The sequence below is a fragment of the Caretta caretta genome, chromosome 6 (assembly GCF_965140235.1).
Source record: "Caretta caretta isolate rCarCar2 chromosome 6, rCarCar1.hap1, whole genome shotgun sequence".
Classification (NCBI taxonomy): Eukaryota; Metazoa; Chordata; order Testudines; family Cheloniidae; genus Caretta; species Caretta caretta.
In genome coordinates this window covers 39922149-39941064 of record NC_134211.1, presented here as the reverse complement: position 1 = coordinate 39941064, position 18916 = coordinate 39922149, and the positions used below count along the sequence as shown (strand labels likewise).

The window sequence follows — 18916 nt, the reverse complement described above, 5'->3', positions numbered from 1 at the left end:
TATATATGCATATATATATACAAATACACATAAAGCCAAGAGGAGAGCTGAACCAATCCAAGGCAATTCTGTTTTCTCAGCATTAAGCTTCAAAAAATTAAAAGTCATCCAGGCTTGAATCTCAGATAGACAGGTAATAAGCCATGACAGCACTTCAATAGAATCCACAGGAATAGGCAAGTAGATCAGGGTGTCATCCATATAAATATGATAATCAAACCCAAATCTCTGAATAATACCACCAAGTGTGAGCATGTCAATATTAAAGGGAAGTGGGCTGTGAACAGAACCCTGAGGGACCTCAAAGTTTAATGGTATAATACCAGACAGCTAGCCGCCCAATGTGATGTAAAGTCTGTGTACCTTTGAAAAAGATGATTTAAGCTCTTTTTTTAATGTAGTTCTCTGAGTTGGAAATGGGTCTACAATTCACACATGTAAGGGGAGGCACCTTTCTTGAGGTGACAATATGATATGCTCACGATTTTTTTTTAACTTGCATTGGGTTGGTTTTTGGTCTCAGTTTGATTGCTAGCTACTCTTTTCAAAAATCTTACTGGAAGTTTTACTAATTGCTTGATGTCCAGTTCTGAGAGTAATAAGTGTGCAGAGATGCCAGCTTTCTCCATTACTTTAACCAATGCCATGGAGGCAGCTGGAATCCCAGGAAGCGATAGAAAGGGATTTAGACTGGGGAATATCTAGTTAAAACATTATATATGTTATGTTCTGCTTGCCTTTTTTTCCAATAAAATATTTGCAAAAATGGGGTCAGAATTTACCTTTAGTATTAATATATAAAATCATTCACAAATGTCCAAGGCTTTTGCTCTGAAAAATAATGTTGCTTTTGGACGGACTTTGTACTAGTTTGGCTCAGCTGGTAACATGAGGCCTGCAAGGGAAGTAGATGAACTGGTAAAGAAATGAAAATTGGGTAAAGCCAATTTACAAGCTGAATATCCTTCACTAAAAAAGGCTTACCAGGCATTTTGCACAGAAAGAAGCTATTATTTCCCTTTAAAAAAAATCTTGTTCCCCTCTGTGAAATCCCACCGGTTCCAGATTCATGGATGAGATCCCAGAAAGCGCCACACATCCCATGGCTTGCAGAGACAGTAACGAGGCTTCTACTGTTTGTGATGTTGTATTGTGGGGTGTTTTCAGTGAACCAAGAATTACACAGAGCATTTCACTGAGGAAAAGAACGTAAACTTTGTTTAAAAACTTATAAATTAAAACTTCCTTCTGTGCTGAGTGGCTTCCCGCAGCATGGGTGCACTTAGCATGAAAATCCTGTTTTAAGTCAATCTTAGTTTGTTTTGCAGCACACTTTAAATAGCAACTAATCTTTTAAAAAGTTGACCTGAAAAATCAATGTGTCAGAAAATACCCCAAACACTACCCAGTACTTGATTGAAATGGTTGCCTTTTGGTCTAATGGGATAGACTATTGCACTCCCTCCTCCCCCAAAATAAATAAAATGTTCATAGTATGATACCACTTCTATTTGGAATACAGAAACACAGGGGGTTACATACTGCATTAGAGAGTAGTTACATCAAGTCCAATATTCTGCCTCTGTCTATGATTTTTTTTGTGGTTTCAGAGGGAGGCCATAGGGCACACAATGCACTGATCTAATTGTATGCTGGGTAAAATTTTTCTTTCCTGAGCCATCTGATGATCAGTTACACCCCTAATCATAAGGCTTGATTCCTCCTACCTTAGAATTATAAACTTATTATCCGTCACTTATTGTCCATTTCATCCTCACACCACTAAACTTCAGCTACAGTACTTCATTTTGTGATTCTAAATTCTCTACACAAATGAAAAGATTTTTTCATTCCTTTTATGGAAATGCAACCCTACTTGTATTATGCCTTAAAAGATGTTTTTATCCAAAAATCTAGACAGCTGCCAACTTCCCTAAGTCCAAAACTATCATTACGTGTTTACTCTTAGACAGGGGATTTTTCTGGATCTTCCCTCCTGACCCAATGTTAAAGCCAAGTTGGTTTGAGATTGAAGATTCATTTATGTCTCCTTGGCAATTATCACTATTACTGCTCACAATCCTTCCCAATCTTTTTAAACATCCTGTTATTAAAGCCATTTGGCAAGCATTTAAAGCCCTAGATAAGTTAACCATGCACAAAATATCCCACTTTGGGGCAGAATCCAGCTATAAAAATAAATGGTTTACATTCTGAAGGCCATGGTTCAGGATGCGTATTCTTCATTTGTGAAGCGGGGTCATCATTACTGACAATAAAATTATCCAGGGTCTGATCCTCCCCCACTGAAGTCAGCAGCAAAATTCCTGTTGATTTCAATGGTGTATAACTGGGCCATTAATTCGGGAATCTAACATTCCACAAAGTTGCTTCAAAAGTATGTATAGTTCAAAAGTATAATTGGATACATTAAGATGATAGATAATAGATAAGATGAAAGAGATATCAGATTTGAAAACACATTATAAACTGGACAGTAGGAGGAGCATTTTGCATAAATGAGGCGTAAAGCCTTTTAACGTTACCATTCCACTTGCTTTTTTGAAGGTGGAGAAGCTAAGCTTTAGAGTCTGACTTAAATATAAAATCTGCCCAGATACAGGAGAACTAAGTGTGCACCAACACAGGATGGAGAAAGCTCTGGTCAGCAGCTGAACTGTAACATTATGTAGAATCTAATCCTGCAAACATTTGAGTCCAATGAGATTCTTACGTTAATACAGTTACTCATGTGCATAAGTGTTGGAGGATCAAGCCTTATTTGCCACAGAGTTTCTGGTCTCCTGTCAAAACATTTCCCTCAGGGGTACATGATCAAAACTTTTGTTATTTTTCTGTGACCTCTTTTTATATAGTTATTAAAATGTGACTTTGTACCTTTTGGACTCAACCACAATCCCCAAAACTTTTTTGGTCTTTTTACTAAAGAGACACACTAAGGACTTTTTAACATTAGCTTATAAATGTTTGCTCTTTACTCTCCATTGTTTCCAATATCCTTTTCGGATTCTGAAAATAACATTTCCCCCCACCAGTATTTTCCTTTTCCAATAGACTTTGTTTTTTTCCCATATTTCTTGCACACTGAAAATCACTTGCAGTGCAGAAGTCCAGCCCAAAGCGCTCTGCCCCTTTTAAGTCACCCATAAGGCCTTCACAGGAAGACCACCGGTGACGTGGCTGCATGGGAATGCCTCCGCACAGCTACTATGGAAAGAGTCTCCATACCAGTCACACATAGCCCATCACGGAAAACCACAGTGGATGGGAAGCCTATGAAGAGGATACAGGCCCATCTTTATGTGACCCATTGGCCCCAGTGTCTTGTGCAGCGGGACTATGGCTGCTCTTTTACATGGAATTGCAGCCATGGTGAAGCCGTGCAGCTACCCTAGGTGGTGGTGGTGGGGGATTCCACTTCCCCAGCTGCCCTGTACTCCACCCACAGAGCTCTTGAGAGTTTGGGTTGGAGTGTAGTTCACAAACAGACCATACAATTATAGCACTTTGTTTCATTTACATTTGTTATCAATGTCAGTGTAAGAATTTGTTAAAAGAAACTTCACCCGCTTAAAAGAATATGGGAAGATTTTCAGAAGTGCTCAGCATTGGCCTAACTTTGCTCCTTTTGAAGTCCTTTTATGCTTCAGAATCCCACCTCATAGGGTTATAAAACACAAGTTTCCTTACCTAGTCACTAAAAATAATACCATGAGATATTAGAACAGAAATAATTTTAAAAAAATCTAATATAAGTTTCAACATTCATTCTGTTGGTACAGAAAAGGGCAACAAGAATGATTAGGGGTATGGAAAAGCTTCCATATGAGGAGAGATTAATAAGACTGGGACTTTTCAGCTTGGAAAAGAGACGACTAAGGGGGAATATGAGAGAGATCTATAAAATTATGACTGGTGTGGACAAAATAAATAAGGAAGTGTTATTTACTCCTTCTCATAACACAAGAACAAGGGGTCACCAAATGAAACGAATAGGCAGCAGGTTTAAAAGAAAAAAAAGGAAGTATTTCTTCACACTACGCATAGTTAACCTATGGAACTCTTTGCCAGAGGATGTTGTGAAGGCCAAGACTATAACAGGGTTCAAAAAAGAACTAAATAAATTCATGGAGGATAGGTCCATCAATGGCTATTAGCCAGGATGGGCATGGATGGTATCTCTAGCCTCTGTTTGTCAGAAGCTGGCAATGAAGATCACTTGATGATTACCTGTTCTGTTCATTCCCTCTGAAGCACCTGGCATTGGCCACTGTTGGAAGACAGGATACTGGGCTAGATGGATCTTTGGTCTGACCTAGTATGGCTGTTCTTACGTTTGCACTTAACAATTCATTCATCTTAGACCCTGAAAAGAGACTAATTAGTTTCACTTTTGTTTGTGGTTAGTATCTGGCCAATTTCCCTTTAAGGACAGGCCTACAGCAGAGAAATTTCACCGAAAATTGAAACTGGTTTTAAAATAGCATAGACCAGACTTCAGACAGCATGGGCTATATTTACCAAACTACTTTCAAAGCCACTTTCATCATCTTGGTGATGAAAGGGAGGGTGGGACTCCGAAGCAGGGCCGGCTCTACAGTTTTTGCCGCCCCAAGCAGTGAAAAAAACTGCCGCCGCGGAGGGCAAAAGGAAGCAGCTTCTGCCGATTTGCCACGGCGGCAGGCGGAACAGAGAAGCTGCCGCCGAATTGCCGCCGTGGCCAGAGGAACTGCTGCCCCTTTCTAACGGCCACCTGCTTGGAACGCTGGGGCCTGGAGCCGGCCCTGCTCCGAAGGCCAAAAACCCATATTTATATATTGTGGGAACTTTTGGTGTTTTAAGGCTAAACACGTTTTATGATAACCTGACCTATTCCCCCAGATTCTTTCCTGAAATGCTTTCAAGGAATGGGACTAGGTAGAAGGCAGGCAAACATTACTTTGCTTCTCTGATGTTCTGACCAAATTCCAAATCAAAAATCTGTTTAACCATTTCTGGTTTCTAAAAGGGGGTGGTGTGCTCATAATGGAGGGAGGAAGATATTTTTTCAACAATTTTTCTGTTCATATAATAATTTTGTTTTGTATTTTTCATTATTTTGGCAGTCTCTTCCTCTATCTTTATCACTCCCGGCTTCAGAACAAGTAAGATGGGTCCTCCAAAATATTACCAGTCGTGACAATTGAAGAACTGCCTTACATAGCAGCACCATGAATTCCCCATGGGCTGGCCCTTGGACAGCTCATCACCCACCTCAAATTAGCAGGATAAAAGTGAAGCACCTCCTAAACTGTTACTTCTCTTATTTGTCCAGCTGATGCAAAATCTCAAACTCAATATTTGCCTCAGCAATGAAAGCTTTATCTTTACCTTCAACAGGCACCTTTACTCCTGCAGGCATGGGGGGCTAATTTATGAGACAATCTTCACGAGCCAGCTAGTATTGCACCCTTATTAAGCTCATGCTGCCAAAGGACATTTCTTACTTGTTGATTTCAATTTTTTTTTCTTGTAGTCTCTTTAGATTGGTTGAAATGAGTAATACAAAAAACATCATAATACTGAATGGACCCACAAATTCTCCAAACTATATCCCAGTGTCTATATTTACATTGGTTGGAATTGATGTGCACTAGAGTAAGAGGGAGGGCTGGGAGTGAAATGGTAACACTCAATGCAAGGTGTACCCACAATTCCAAGTTCCTCCCACAGTTTCACAATGGCTGATGTGTCTTCCAAACTAATCAGATATGAAGCTGTTAACAATGTTTTCATTTAGACTGTCATTGTTATGCTTCAGGGTCAACACCAGCTTGACATGTATTGGTCAGTCTGCACTTTTCCATGGTTTCTGTCTCTCTGCAGACTCAGTCAGGCAGCCCTGCTTTGGGGGTCACATTCAGAAAGTTTTCTTCCCATTCCTAGAGGGCTTGAAATCTTTTCTTTCTTTCTTTCTTTCTTTCTTTCTTTCTTAAATGAAAGTTGAAATTCAGCACAAGCTGATGAGACCACCAGTGAAAGGCCGAGTATTAGCTTAATCCGGAGCCTGGATCTGCAATCTAGTGACACTGTGCTGAAAAGAAATAGTCTGAAAAGGATGAGTCACTTGGAATTATGTGAATGGAGGGCTTGCAGGATCAGGCTCTGGAATTACAAAAGTTATATGTGATTACATGTTGTAATGGACCTTGCTAGCTTTGGAATTACATATACATGAACTATTTGTGTAACATGGCATAATGGCACTATTTTGCTTTCTATTTTTCTAAAAAAGCAAATGTTTTAAAAATGAACAAGATATTGAAATGTAAAAACTCCCTACTGGAAATGCTTGTTATGGTTTTTTCACATATGACATCCTTGAATAACTGGAAATTATACCCCTTAATATTTCTTTGGCAACTTGTTTATTAAAATAATCAGAATGACTTTTCTTATGTCACACAGTCAATACATATGAGACCCATTAACTTTCATATCTACCTAGGTACTTATGAGTCCCTAATTTGCCATCATCATGATATGGCATCTGAGCACCTCCCAAGACTTTTCTGTGTTTCAGATGACTATTTGCATGCCATTTTATGACTTCCAGACCTTTGCGGTTTCAAATAATGTTTATCATGGGAAAAGTGTATTTTTTTGCATTCCCCTCTCATTCAGCCAAAGCTGAACCTACCACACGCAACTCCCCAGACAAATTTACTTTGGGACTGAGGCCTGGCATTGAGAGTAACAGCCAACTGGGTAACTATTTCACAAAGCTGACCAACTGAAAAAAGGGGTTATAATGGAAACTCTAACAACAGTAGGCACTACTAGGTCCCTATTAAGATTTGATTAATCATTTTTTTCTTTCCTGTATTTCTTCTTTTTTCCCTTTAATAAACCTTGGTATTTAGATAAACTCTTGCCACTTTGGCAGGATACAGGTGAGGCAAATGATCCAAAATCCTATTGGGGCATCACCTTGTTACTTCAGCCTCGCAAAGTCCTTGAGAGAATTTTGGAGGCAAGGTTGAGGTGAAGGTGAAGGAAAATATAGGAGAGAAGCAACATGGCTTTAGGAAGGGAAGGAGTACTATAGGCACAATATTTGCAGTGACAGAAGTGTGAAAGAAAGATAAATGGAGGACATAACTGCTGTGTAGCATTTATTGATCTAAGAAAGCATATAACCTGGTTCTGCAGGAACTGGTGTTTGGAATATTGAGATGGATGGGAGGGGGCTTCAAAAAGTGGAGTGGATAGTGGAGTAGTATTGAAGGTCAAAAGCTAAGGTAGTAACAATACATTGAATATCAGAGAGTTCTGAAGTGGTGGGATTGAGAAAAGTCAGTGTGCTTAGTCCATGTCTCTTCATCTTAGTTATGGATGTAATTAGTAGTAGAACCAAGCTTGTGGAGACACAGAGAGAACTAAGGCATGTTGATGATCTGCCCCTTTTGACTGACAGCAAAGAGGAATTGGTAAATATGGTATCAGGGTGGGAAGCTGTGTTTGAAGACGGTGGTTTGAAGGTAAACACAAAGAAAATTGAAGTTATGCAAGTAGGGAAGGTGGAAGAAGAATTTTTGATTGAGGTTTCAGTTAAGAAGTTGAAGAAGAAGAAATATTTTGTGTACTTGGGAAGTACACTTAGTGCCACTGGACAGAGATCTGGAGAACTGAAAAGCGTTGTCTGTCCTGGGAACCAGCCCAGGAATAACCACAACAAAGGCTGAACTTGAGCTGCACTGAGGTTTAATTTATTTCTTCCCTTATTTGTGCGATTACACTTACACACACAACACATTCATGCTGGCAGGTGTGGATGTTGGTTTTGATTTCACAGGTGGCTGAGTCTGGCCAGGTGACAGCTGCCTGGAGATTGGCCACAAGGCGACGAGAGTCCCCCGAAGTCCCTTCAGATCTGCGGGAGGGCTCTACTGCTTCCAGTCCAGTCTTGAATTTAGCGTGCTGTTACATTTCCTTGTTGGTACCCTACCTGGCCACCCATTTCAAGATTTATACCTTCACCTAGATAATACCATGGTTCCATAAAAAGTGATATTTGCTTCTTTGTTTTGCCATTGGCAGTCACTCACACTATCTCACTCATTCCTTACATTAATTGATTATGTATTCATAAGCATGACTACAATTGGTAATACAGAGCAATGCAGCTTTAAGTAAGCATCTAACACCATTGGGGAGCTTCTGCTGCTTGTGGCTTTGGAATAGCATAACAGGAAACTGTGCAGACTGTACTTAAAAAAGCAAATGGGGGGGGGGCACATCCGGCTACAAAAAGAAGAACCCAATGTGCATGGGCAGAAGTGAAAAAGGTGGCAGGAGTACTGAGGGACTAGCAATTAAGTAACAAACTGAAAGGCAAAATGTATTGTCCCTGCCTGCTCCATGGTTTGGAAACGGTGGGTCTTATGGAGATGGAAGAAAATACAAGTAGTAAAGATACAAGTAGTAAAAAATAATACACTGCAGGCAAGTGGAGAGTAGACAGAGTGCACATGAAAAAAAACTAGGGGAAAGATGAACTTGGGGCTTCAGTGATAGATAGACTAGTAAGCACATGTTTGAAGTGGGCTGGACATATGATTAAAAATGGGAGAAGAATGACCAGCAAAGAATGCATAGAAGGAAAAGGATAGCAAGAAGGATGTAGAAAACTGAGTATACAATGAAAAGACTCTCTCAGGAGAAGTTTGAAGAGAAAAGGACCAGAAATCCAAGATCTATGCACCAGTACCATGACAGGAAGGCATGGCAAAGAATTGTGGGCACCTCTGACCCTGTGTAAATGAAAAAAGAGTGGAGAAATGAAATGATTTAGACAAACACTTGCATCCTTTTTATGAATGGTCATCAGAAATATGGGTATTGGTCATTAAGCCTGAGCCATAATTAATTAAGTGATATAATGGGAAACAAGACAAAAAATGTTCTCTCTCTCGCTCTTGTGTATGTGTGAGAGAGATAGAGAAAGAGAATGAGAGAAATACCTATGGAGACGTACCTTACTCCACAAAATGTCCCACTGATTTCTATAGGACTACTTATGGAGTAAAATACTATTCAATGGGCTTGTTTTTCTACAGCCTTGCTTGCGCCTTATGTAATCATTTACACCTGTGTAGGGTGGATGTGAACTGCTATCATTTGGCTTGGGTACTATTTTACAGCCACTTTGCATATGTCCAAATAACTGCCCAATTTGCAAGGTGGTGGAAAATCAGCTGAAGGTGAGTAAAGGTGACAGAATTGGGCCCAACTGATTCATTTTCACCAAAGTCCCATGTGATAAGAAAGCATGTATTATAAGTCCCAGTTTAGGGATGGGAATATTAAAGAACGTAAATTGAAATGACTAGCCCAAGACCACAGCAGACATCACTGTTGGATCTGCAAATAAAACCCTGGATTACTTGGCTTTCAGTGTCAGACAACACCACCCTCTCAGTCTTATCAGGTGACTTGTAGAAAGATCTTACACTTAAATAAACAGCACTTGACTGACTCAATACATTAGTTTCAAGATGAACAGGCTGTTATCTCTTACTCTGTCCTCTATCAATTTTCTTCATTACCTGCACTATACATCTCTGGAGGCTAAGGAACTACTGCGCAGAAGTCGCTAATTTAGTTTCTGCAAATAAGAAAATAAGTCTGGATGCAAAATGCTGGTGCGATTTAGACAAGATGCACACAGAGGTTTGGTGACTAGTCTTAATTAGGCCATCTTTGTTTACATTTGATGTTTATCAGCTAATTGGCATGGCAAGGTGTGAGTCACACAGCTTCCCTCTGGCATGAAATCAGTTTGTAGGAGAAAAACTGGGAGAACAAACGATCCCAATTATAAGAAAACCCACTGTGCTAATTATCATCCCAGGAAGGATGGAGCCTCCCAGCACCAAGCTCTCTTGCTTCCCCTCCCCTCACTTGCAGCCTCAGCAAGCTAGAGCTGCAGGCATAGTTCCCCCTGACCACAGGTATTTCTCAACTTCGAGTAGGGATCTCAACTTCTCCCCTTTGCCTCAGCTGGAGCAAAGGGAACATTTTCTGATCACGCCTGTGGTGCCACAGAGCAATTCTCCAGAGAGGAGGTAGGTTTTACACCCTTGCCTTCCTTTGTTTTATTTTGGTGTGGATTACAGCACAGCAACAACACAAAAGATCCATCACATCATTTGATATTTGAATGCCTGTCAAAATCAAAGCATCAATATTTACTGTGTTGGAACTGGCTCCTCATAGTTTCACTGCTTGTATTAATTAAAAATAACACCAAAAACAGCTTTGATTTCTCCCCCCTTTTCTATTTTTTTTTTAGACCAGCTGTAACTTGGCCTCTTTCCTAGTCTATCCTTGTTCTATTTTCTTGGCACTTGCTTTCCATACATTTGTGTGTGTGTGTGTGGCGGTGTTGGATCCTTTGCCCCCACACCCTTTTAAGCATTATCCCTATACAGCAAGGGTCCCATGCACAGGAATGTTTCTTGGCTGCCCTTGAGTTGAATGATGATCCTGGACCCTTGGAAAAGCCACAAAGCTCAATGCTCTCTGTGTCCCTGTGCCTCTCTTGTCTTCCCTTCTTAGTAGGGGTAACAGATGGCTGAGGCTTTCACCAACAGTCCTGAACACATTGTCAATCCCAACTGAAAGTGAAATATTCAGTGGCATTTAAATTAAATAGACTCTAATGCTTCAGTAATATTAATTACGTTTTCATTCATCCCTGCCCTAATAAATCAACACATAAAGATAGGATGATCCTGTGGCTGGCAGCAAAGCAGGGCCATTCTGCCCTTTGTAAGGTTATACACACAATGCCCCCATTCTTATAGGGACATGATGGCCCCTTCAAACATCTGTGCTCAGCACCACTTGAAGGGAAGCCAAAGTGGTAACATTTAAACTTTTCTTGTTCAATTTGTCCATGCAACAGGGCTTGATTCAACAAGAACTTCCAGGGAAAACTGTAAAACTGTATCAAGCTGATGAAAACTTTTCACCATTTCATTCACAGGGCTATAGATTTATTTTAACAGCCTTAAAAACTAAGGCCAACCGCAAGGCCTCCATTCTCGTGGCAGCATTTGTTACCCCAGCATCAACCCTTCAAAGGTGGAGGGAAGGGGGAAGGCTTGAATTGTTTGGAAAACTCACAATGTTGAGTTGAATTTCAGTATTTGGGGAGGCCACACATTTTTTGTGAATGTCACAGGGGAAATAGACTCTCTGCTCCACCACCAAGAGGTTTTTCCTCCCTTCACTACTATACATCTGTAAAAGGAGGCTAATAAAACAGTTGAATAAAAGATCACTGCTAGTAAATCTCCAGGAGACAAAAACCTCCACTTGTGATGCTTCAAAGCTGCCCAGAACTACCAGTTTACCCCAAAAGCCCCAACCCAATGCCTCTGATTGGAAAATAAAAAGCCTTGCGCATAAAAACTTCACTCCAATTGTTACGCAGTGAATGCAGCGTTTACATACAACAGCTTTACTTGACCAAATGACTTCCCAGCAGACAAATGAAAACCTCTTCAGTGATACAATTTGGTTTCTGCTGAAAAGTCCAGTTAGTTAGGGCTGATCATGTTAAAAAATAAAATAAAATGACAAAAGAGTGCCATAGCACATAAGGACATTACAGAAAGCAGGAAAAAACAGAACTGCTTGATGGGACAGCGGGAAAGTGTAATTCAGTAAGAACCTTAATCAAATAGCGTATGGAAATCAACTTTCTCCTAAAGTGGCTTGATTTCTCTTTGCAGATATCTCAAAGGGTTTATTCTGAGATTAATCTAAGATAACAATTGAGAGGATATTCACAAACTGATACATGGTTGGAATTTAGAAAGCACATGGTGACAGGCCCAACGCTACATTCCTTCCACAATTAAAACTCTTATTAAAGTCAAGGGGCTTGAGTCTGCATTGCCTTGCGTAGTCCCTTGTGTAGTCCCACATGTGGAAAACAAGTGTCAGATCGCACCAGATCAGGATGGTTGTGGTCTATGCCCACTTTGCATTCATTTTATAAGGGTGCAATGACAACACCCCCCAGGAGCAAGGCAGCGAAGAATCAGGTCAATTGATTTAATCTTTGGTTGTACAGGGAATGTAAGTTCAGGTATTGTATGAGGTATCCGATACATGGACATGGAAACCTCCATTTTAACAACCAAGATGCTAATGCTGTGTTAGATCTGGGATATTAGCAGATGGAGGCTAGAGAGAGATGAAGAGAAAGAAAGGGTTAGAAAACATTTAATAAGAGAAAAGATTGTTCTAACCTTTTCCTACTCATTTCTTATATCCTTTTACTAGGACCAACTTTTCATACCAGAAGGATACATTGAACAAATCCACAAATAAAGAAAAATTTAGAAGATATCTTTCAGTCTAATAGCACTGAGCCAGTCCAGAATATGCATTTGTGGGCTTTTGATGCCCTTTCCATGTGGTTATAGGGACTGGGCCTAATACATGAGGGGCATGCACTAATAATAACCTATGCACAACAATGACTTAATGCACAACTTGCTATGGCCTATTAATATATCATGTTTTGTAGACAGAGCACAAGAAATTCTGGATCGGAGCCCTTTTATTTTCTGAACTAAATAAGAAATTAGGATAATCCTGTAGGGGCAGTATCCCTCCCCTCATTCTATATTTTCAATTTATTGATATAATAAGAAGAGTATAGTCTAGCAGTTGGGGTATAGGACTGGGGATAGAGGCACTTGAGTTCTAATCCCAGGGCTGAAGTACATACCCTGGAGCATGTCATTTAACTTCAGTTTCCCAGCTATAAAATGGGGGTGCCAATACTTATTTACCTGCATCAGAGGCCTGTTGGAATTAATTCAATAATGTCTGTAAAGCAGTTGAACACTGAGGTGCTGTACATGAACTAAATATTAATGCCAATCGTCTTTCAGTTTGGTCAGACACCACAAGGATGATTAATAGAGAAGCCGGCACAAGGGGCTAAATGAAGTTTAATGTTATGCAAAAACATATTCCAAACTTTTCCCTTTCTTGGAAAATATTCAGTCCCAGCTCAGAGTTAAAGTGAGCTAAAACCACAAATATGTGTTGCATCATTATTTTATGTAATGAGCTTGTGACCTGCAAGGGTATATGTTTGAAACTAGCTGGGATTTGTGAGGGGAAAAATGGGCCAGAAGAATTGTGGCATTAGAGGTTGCTCTTGCTTTCTTTTCTCCTTTTCCATAGCTCTTTTCTCATTTCCCCTTTCATCTTCCCTTTTTCTCTTTCAGTTTCCTCTTCTCCCTTTGTTGCTGCTGCCCCATGAGTGGGAAGTTTTTTGTTGTGGGAAGCAAGTCACCCCTTGAATAGCTCTCACATTGCTGAATGGCGGGTTTGATTTGTGACATCCTAGTGACACTGTGTATGGGAGAAGGGTATAAAGTTAAACAGTGGGTGCTTACCTGTAATCATCTCTATAAAACACTGAAAATCAGAACAGAGACATTGGTTTGGGAATGAGGTTCCCTCTCTCTGTTGAGAGAGAGAGAGAGAGAGAAAAAAAACTTACCAATGAGTATCATCTAATAACAACTGGAATGCCCTGTAATAAGCAAAGAGTTAGACTGCAAGACTAGGCAGTGACACCACCTTCTCCTCTATTTGAAACTATGCCAAATGGTCATCCTATTGACAGAGAACTTGATTCATCTACAGCTAACAGCATGAAAATATTTCTTAAAAATGGGACGGGAGCCAAGCTTCCCCCGCCCCTCTGCCTCCAGTTTCAGGATTTGCCAGGCCAACGCTACACACCTAAATCTGCCCAGGATACTGAGTACGATTCTTGGGATTCTCTGGAGTCTGCCTGTGAGTCTCAACTTTTGTCTCTTATATACATTTATTACATTAGACAGGATGGCCCAGCTTCTCTACTGTATTAAGCTTCTGCTTGTCACAGCAGAGTGAAGGGTCTGTCTGGAAGCTGGTTACGGTTCCCTGATTCTCAGGATGGATCTGTATAGGTCAGAGCAGCTGGGGGAAGAGGGACTGTTTTACCTTCTGCCAGCCGACTAGGTCTCTCAGGGGCCATATGCCAATTTAAGAGAGCTAGAGTATGCTGTGTTTTGGCCACACCCCATCCTGTCCCCTAAGCCAGGGCCATGGAGAAGGTTTGGTGCAGGAGTTAACTATGTCACTCTGGCCAGCTGAGAGCTCTCCTACACCTGAGGAATTCTCATCTCAGTTGATCTGGCTGCTTTTTGGCTCCATTGCACTTTTCAGGTAGCACATAGGGACTGGAAAGTAATTACAAATCTAGTTTGATATTTATGTACCGTTTAGGTGGTTTAGCAGGATAAGCTATATAGATGAACTCAGGAGACAAACTTTATCCGTTGCATAGATTTAGCACACAAGAATGTTATGTAAGGGTAACCTATTTTAATTTGTTCATACGTAACTATCTTAAATCTTTTGATACAAAGGATAGAAAGCGTTTAAAATACCTAGCATTCAAAAATCAAAGGGTAATGTAGTTGCATGGTCACACTAACACAATGTGTCTCTTTGTCCTTCTCTAGTGGCTAGACCATTTGTAAAATTTTATGAGTCTGTTACTTTCTATTGGCTAATGGAGCTAGGCTTTTAGCTCAGGTGGTAGAGGATTGTGCTTTATAGGTCCAGAGATCCCATGTTCAATCATTACAGGCAACCCAACCAGGGATGGTGTTACAAACAGCTAGCAATTTTTTCAAATCCAAAAAAACCCAACATGGATTCAGAATACATACACAGGTCCAGATCCCCTGAACCTTATCCTTCACATACCCGCTGAAGCTTCACTGCACCACTCCTCAGATGGAAGTGAGAAAATCCTAGTGAGAGTCATAGACTGAGACCTTTGTGCAAATAAATAGGAAGCAATAGTCAATTAGTCTCTAAACCAGTAGAGACAATGTTGCCTCACCTCATGTAAATGACCAGTAGGAGATGTTTGGGTTGCTGTCACATTCCTGGGGAAGCTGGTGATAAGTCACTGCTTGTCAAGCTCTTTTTTCCATTGATAACATCCAGGCAGTGCAGTCCCTGGCACTTCTTCCCTCCATCCATCATAAGACTCCAGGCACCAGGATCTTGTACCTTATTGCTGTTGGGTACAGCAAGTGCACTTTCTGAGCTATACAGTGCCATACCACCCCTCATTGATCCTCCAACATACAGCTGCTCCTCTCTAGCTCCTTCTCCTGGCAGAAGGAAGAATCATCTCTGCCTCCAGCCATCGCACCTCTCTGTTTCTCTCCCGTACCTATCAGGTGTCTTCCTTCTCCCCACTCATTTGCATCATTGCAGCCTCTCTTAACTCATCCCATTGCCTTCCAGTTTTTTTGTGGAGTGCCGAGAGCAGCTCTGTGGGAAGTGTGGCACATTTCTGCCAGGCCCCACCTGCTAACTGCAGGCTTCCTAGCTATTCTGCTTTTTGCAAAAATCCCTGTAGTTTGTATCACTCAGTGTCTGTATGAAAGGAAGGTTACTCCATGGAGTAATTCTGCAGATTCTGATGGCCTGCACATGGAGTGCTTCTAACATCCATCTTCATCCCCTGCTGAAGGAACAAACTCCTCCTAGCCTGCTAAGATGGCTGAAAGGCCTGGAAATCCATTTGATTCCATGGGGAGAAGGTCTGCATTTGGCCCATGTTTCACTTTGTGAGAAGTCCTGGCCTAGCCTTTCTCTTATTCCAAATTAACCTGGGATGTTCAGAACTTTTCCAGTCACTGCCTGGAAAAAAAATCCTGTCTGGATAACACATAGGGTGCTAGAGAAGTTACTAGGTATTATTAATTTATTAATTATTAATAATAATAATAATTATTATTATTATAAAGAAGTGTCCAGAGGCCCCCAGCAAGACTGGGTTCCCGTTGTCTCCTGAACCTTACAAACACATAGCAGAATATAGTCTCTGTCCTGTGAAGCTTACAATCTAAATAGATGAGACAGAGGGGAAACAGCACAGAGGAATGAACTGTGATTTTGGCAAGTCACAGCAGGTCAGTTCTAGAGATAGAGCCCAGTTCCCAAGAGCTCCACCTGAATGCCCTATCCCCTAGACCATACTGCCTCTCCAGGGATTTTGATAGTAACCACTCTTCTGGCTAAAACAGGTAGGCTAAAGCAATAGGAAACCCAGGCCATTTTTCTGGCTTTTTTTCTACAGATTTGTTCAATAGTGGGGGCTAATTCAATAATCCCTTCATACAGATTATTTTTTAATTCTGATAAATTGGTTCCATGGCTCAGCAGGATTATGGACAAGGAGCTATTCCTCTTTTTGGTTCTGCATCTTGAACCATGCAAAATTAGCCTTGTGTGTGACTACCAAACCTGGGGCAAAAATTCTGTGGATTTTAATAAGTGCAATGTTGTTCCCTAGCACTGTGAAACCCATTGTTCATTTCTCCCTCCAGCACTGAAAAAGGCAGACCGTTTTCACTAAAATGAGAGAAACTACAACATTACAAGACTACATTTTTGGAGGATCATTATTTGATGACAGTACCCAGAAGGATACCATCTAATGTTAAACTGTTATACTGCCGATATATAATCACAAATCGATGCAATCTGTTATGGAATAGCGGAAGAATAGGTTGCAAGTAATCTGACAAACGGTAGATGGAGAATCTTTCATTGGATTTATCTCAAGATGTACATTTTATAACATCTCTTTCTATGCTGCTCAAAATATTCTCCAGTATTTATGTTCAGTAATTACATGTATGTTCCCTGGTAAGGCACTTTTCATTTTAAAGCAAAAAGAATTAACATTATCTACTTTTTTATGATTGAAGATTAAGGGTTCTATTCTAGCAGCTTCAGTTGTCAACACAGAGCCCTCTGGTACTATGTTTCCTAGCTTCCCTATTGTAAAAGAACATGTCTGTGTAGATATTATTAATTTATCATTGCACAAAACAAAGTTTATGAATTCTTAATATTTAATGTTTTGTGATTTTAATAATAAAAAATTAAGACTGTACCTTACATAATTTTTTTAACTCTGATTTTATTCTTCTCACTAGTCCTTTCTGTTTCTATTCTGAGATGTGTTACCACATATTGAGCTTAAAAAACATTTAGAGTGTATATTGGAATGTAAGTACTTAATCACTACTCCAGTTTAACACAGGCACAAGGCTATAATAAAATTAACTGCTACAAGGTTTCAATCATATATGGAATGTCCTGGGTCAGATCCTCAAGTTGGCATAGTGCTCATGAAATCAGTGGAGCTATGCTGAATTACACCAGCTGAGGATCTGGCTCATTACGTTTAGTAAATACAAAAGGTGTGAATGGTTTCTTTGCTTTTATAAGGCTCTCAAACTCTCTTTACTTTCAAAACTTAGATTGGTGAGTGGCTACACATTGGCCAAAACTTCTCTAAGGGCCCACACTACTTCTGTCTGATTGAGGATTTGCTTGCATAAGAGTGACTTTTAAAAGTCTCTCTACACTGTGAAAGAGCAACATAACTTATTTGTTAATCAGCCTTTGCTTTTCCTAAGAACCACTGGTAGATGTGGCAGTGATCCAGGTTTGTCATCTGGCTACTTAGAATAAATACAGTAGGGCCAGATCTTATGGAGATGAAAATATCAGCTGACTTCAATGGAGCTATGTGGATTTACCCATCTGAGAATCTGTCTCAGTTATATCTTAACACACATATACTTACAGTACATGATTTTGTTCCTGCAGGGTGCTTCATTCTAGATTTCAAGCACAGAACATGATTCAAACTCATTTCTTTACTTACATTTGTATTGTATATCTGATCTGTCAGTAGCGTAATCAGAAGAATAATTAATGTTTAATTGGAAATCTGAGGTCCCAACAGCTCGTCCCAAAGAATGTTACTTGACAGAGAATCCTGTACAATAGAGATTAAGAGACAAACCTGCAAATGTCAGGAGCCCAGGACTACCTGCAAAAAATGTGCACACATGTTGTGTTCAGCTTCAGTAGTATACCCCGCCTGCTTTGCACTGCTCTGGTGACACACAGCAGTTGTAAACCCAGTAGTGCGTCATCAGCAGGGTACAAAGCAGCTACAGTTTGACATGATTGCACATACAGATCATGTATTTATGCATGCAGATATCCAGAAAATCATTTAACTGGTCATTTGCACACACAAATTTCTGATTTGCATCTAATGCCCACGCTCAGAGATTTCATGAACATTTTTGTGCCTGTCTCTTTGGGTTTGGACAGGCTGCATTCAAAAGTAGCAGAGCTTATTAGGGGAGTTTTCAGATGAGTAAAAGAAGAATAGAAAAGACGCTTTCATTTAATTAAAGAATCTGGAATGTTTTTCAATTTAAATAATAATACAGGAGGCAAATATTCTGCAACAAAAGACAAATAATGACAATTAGAACTGGAGTATTAATATCTTAAGCATTTGTTAACAAATCCAATGAGTATGGGAAACAAGGAAGATAAGCCAGAAGGGAAACTAAATGATGGAGCTTATGACTTGGTGGGATGATAATCACCAATGGAGTGTCATTCTAGATCAAAATTCTTTCTATAGGAGAGAAAGAAAAAAAGGAAGCAGAGGTGCCACTATATCTACAAAAAATTTGGAAAACCATTAAAATAGGATATGGGGTAGCAAAGTTAAGGGTATGTCTACACTACGAAATGAGGTCGATTTTATGGAAGTCGATTTTTAGAAATTGATTTTATACAGTTGATTGCATATATCCACACTAAGCACATTAAGTCGTCTGAGTGCGTCCTCACTACCATGGCTAGCATTGACTTACAGAGTGGTGCACTGTGGGTAGCTATCCCACAGTTCCTGCAGTCTCTGCTGCCCATT

At 40.2% G+C, this 18916-nt stretch overlaps 1 protein-coding gene across 1 annotated transcript in view; it reads left to right on the top strand.

Annotated features, from left to right (window-relative positions):
* ELP4 (elongator acetyltransferase complex subunit 4) overlaps positions 1–16954 on the top strand; it is a 344771-nt gene extending 327817 nt beyond the window's left edge. The window contains exon 10 of the mRNA XM_048854605.2: positions 16494–16954. Within this exon, the coding sequence (XP_048710562.1) occupies positions 16494–16499 (6 nt within the window). The 3' untranslated portion in view covers positions 16500–16954. The remainder of the gene's footprint in view (positions 1–16493) is intronic.
* The last annotated feature ends 1962 nt before the right edge of the window (positions 16955–18916 follow it).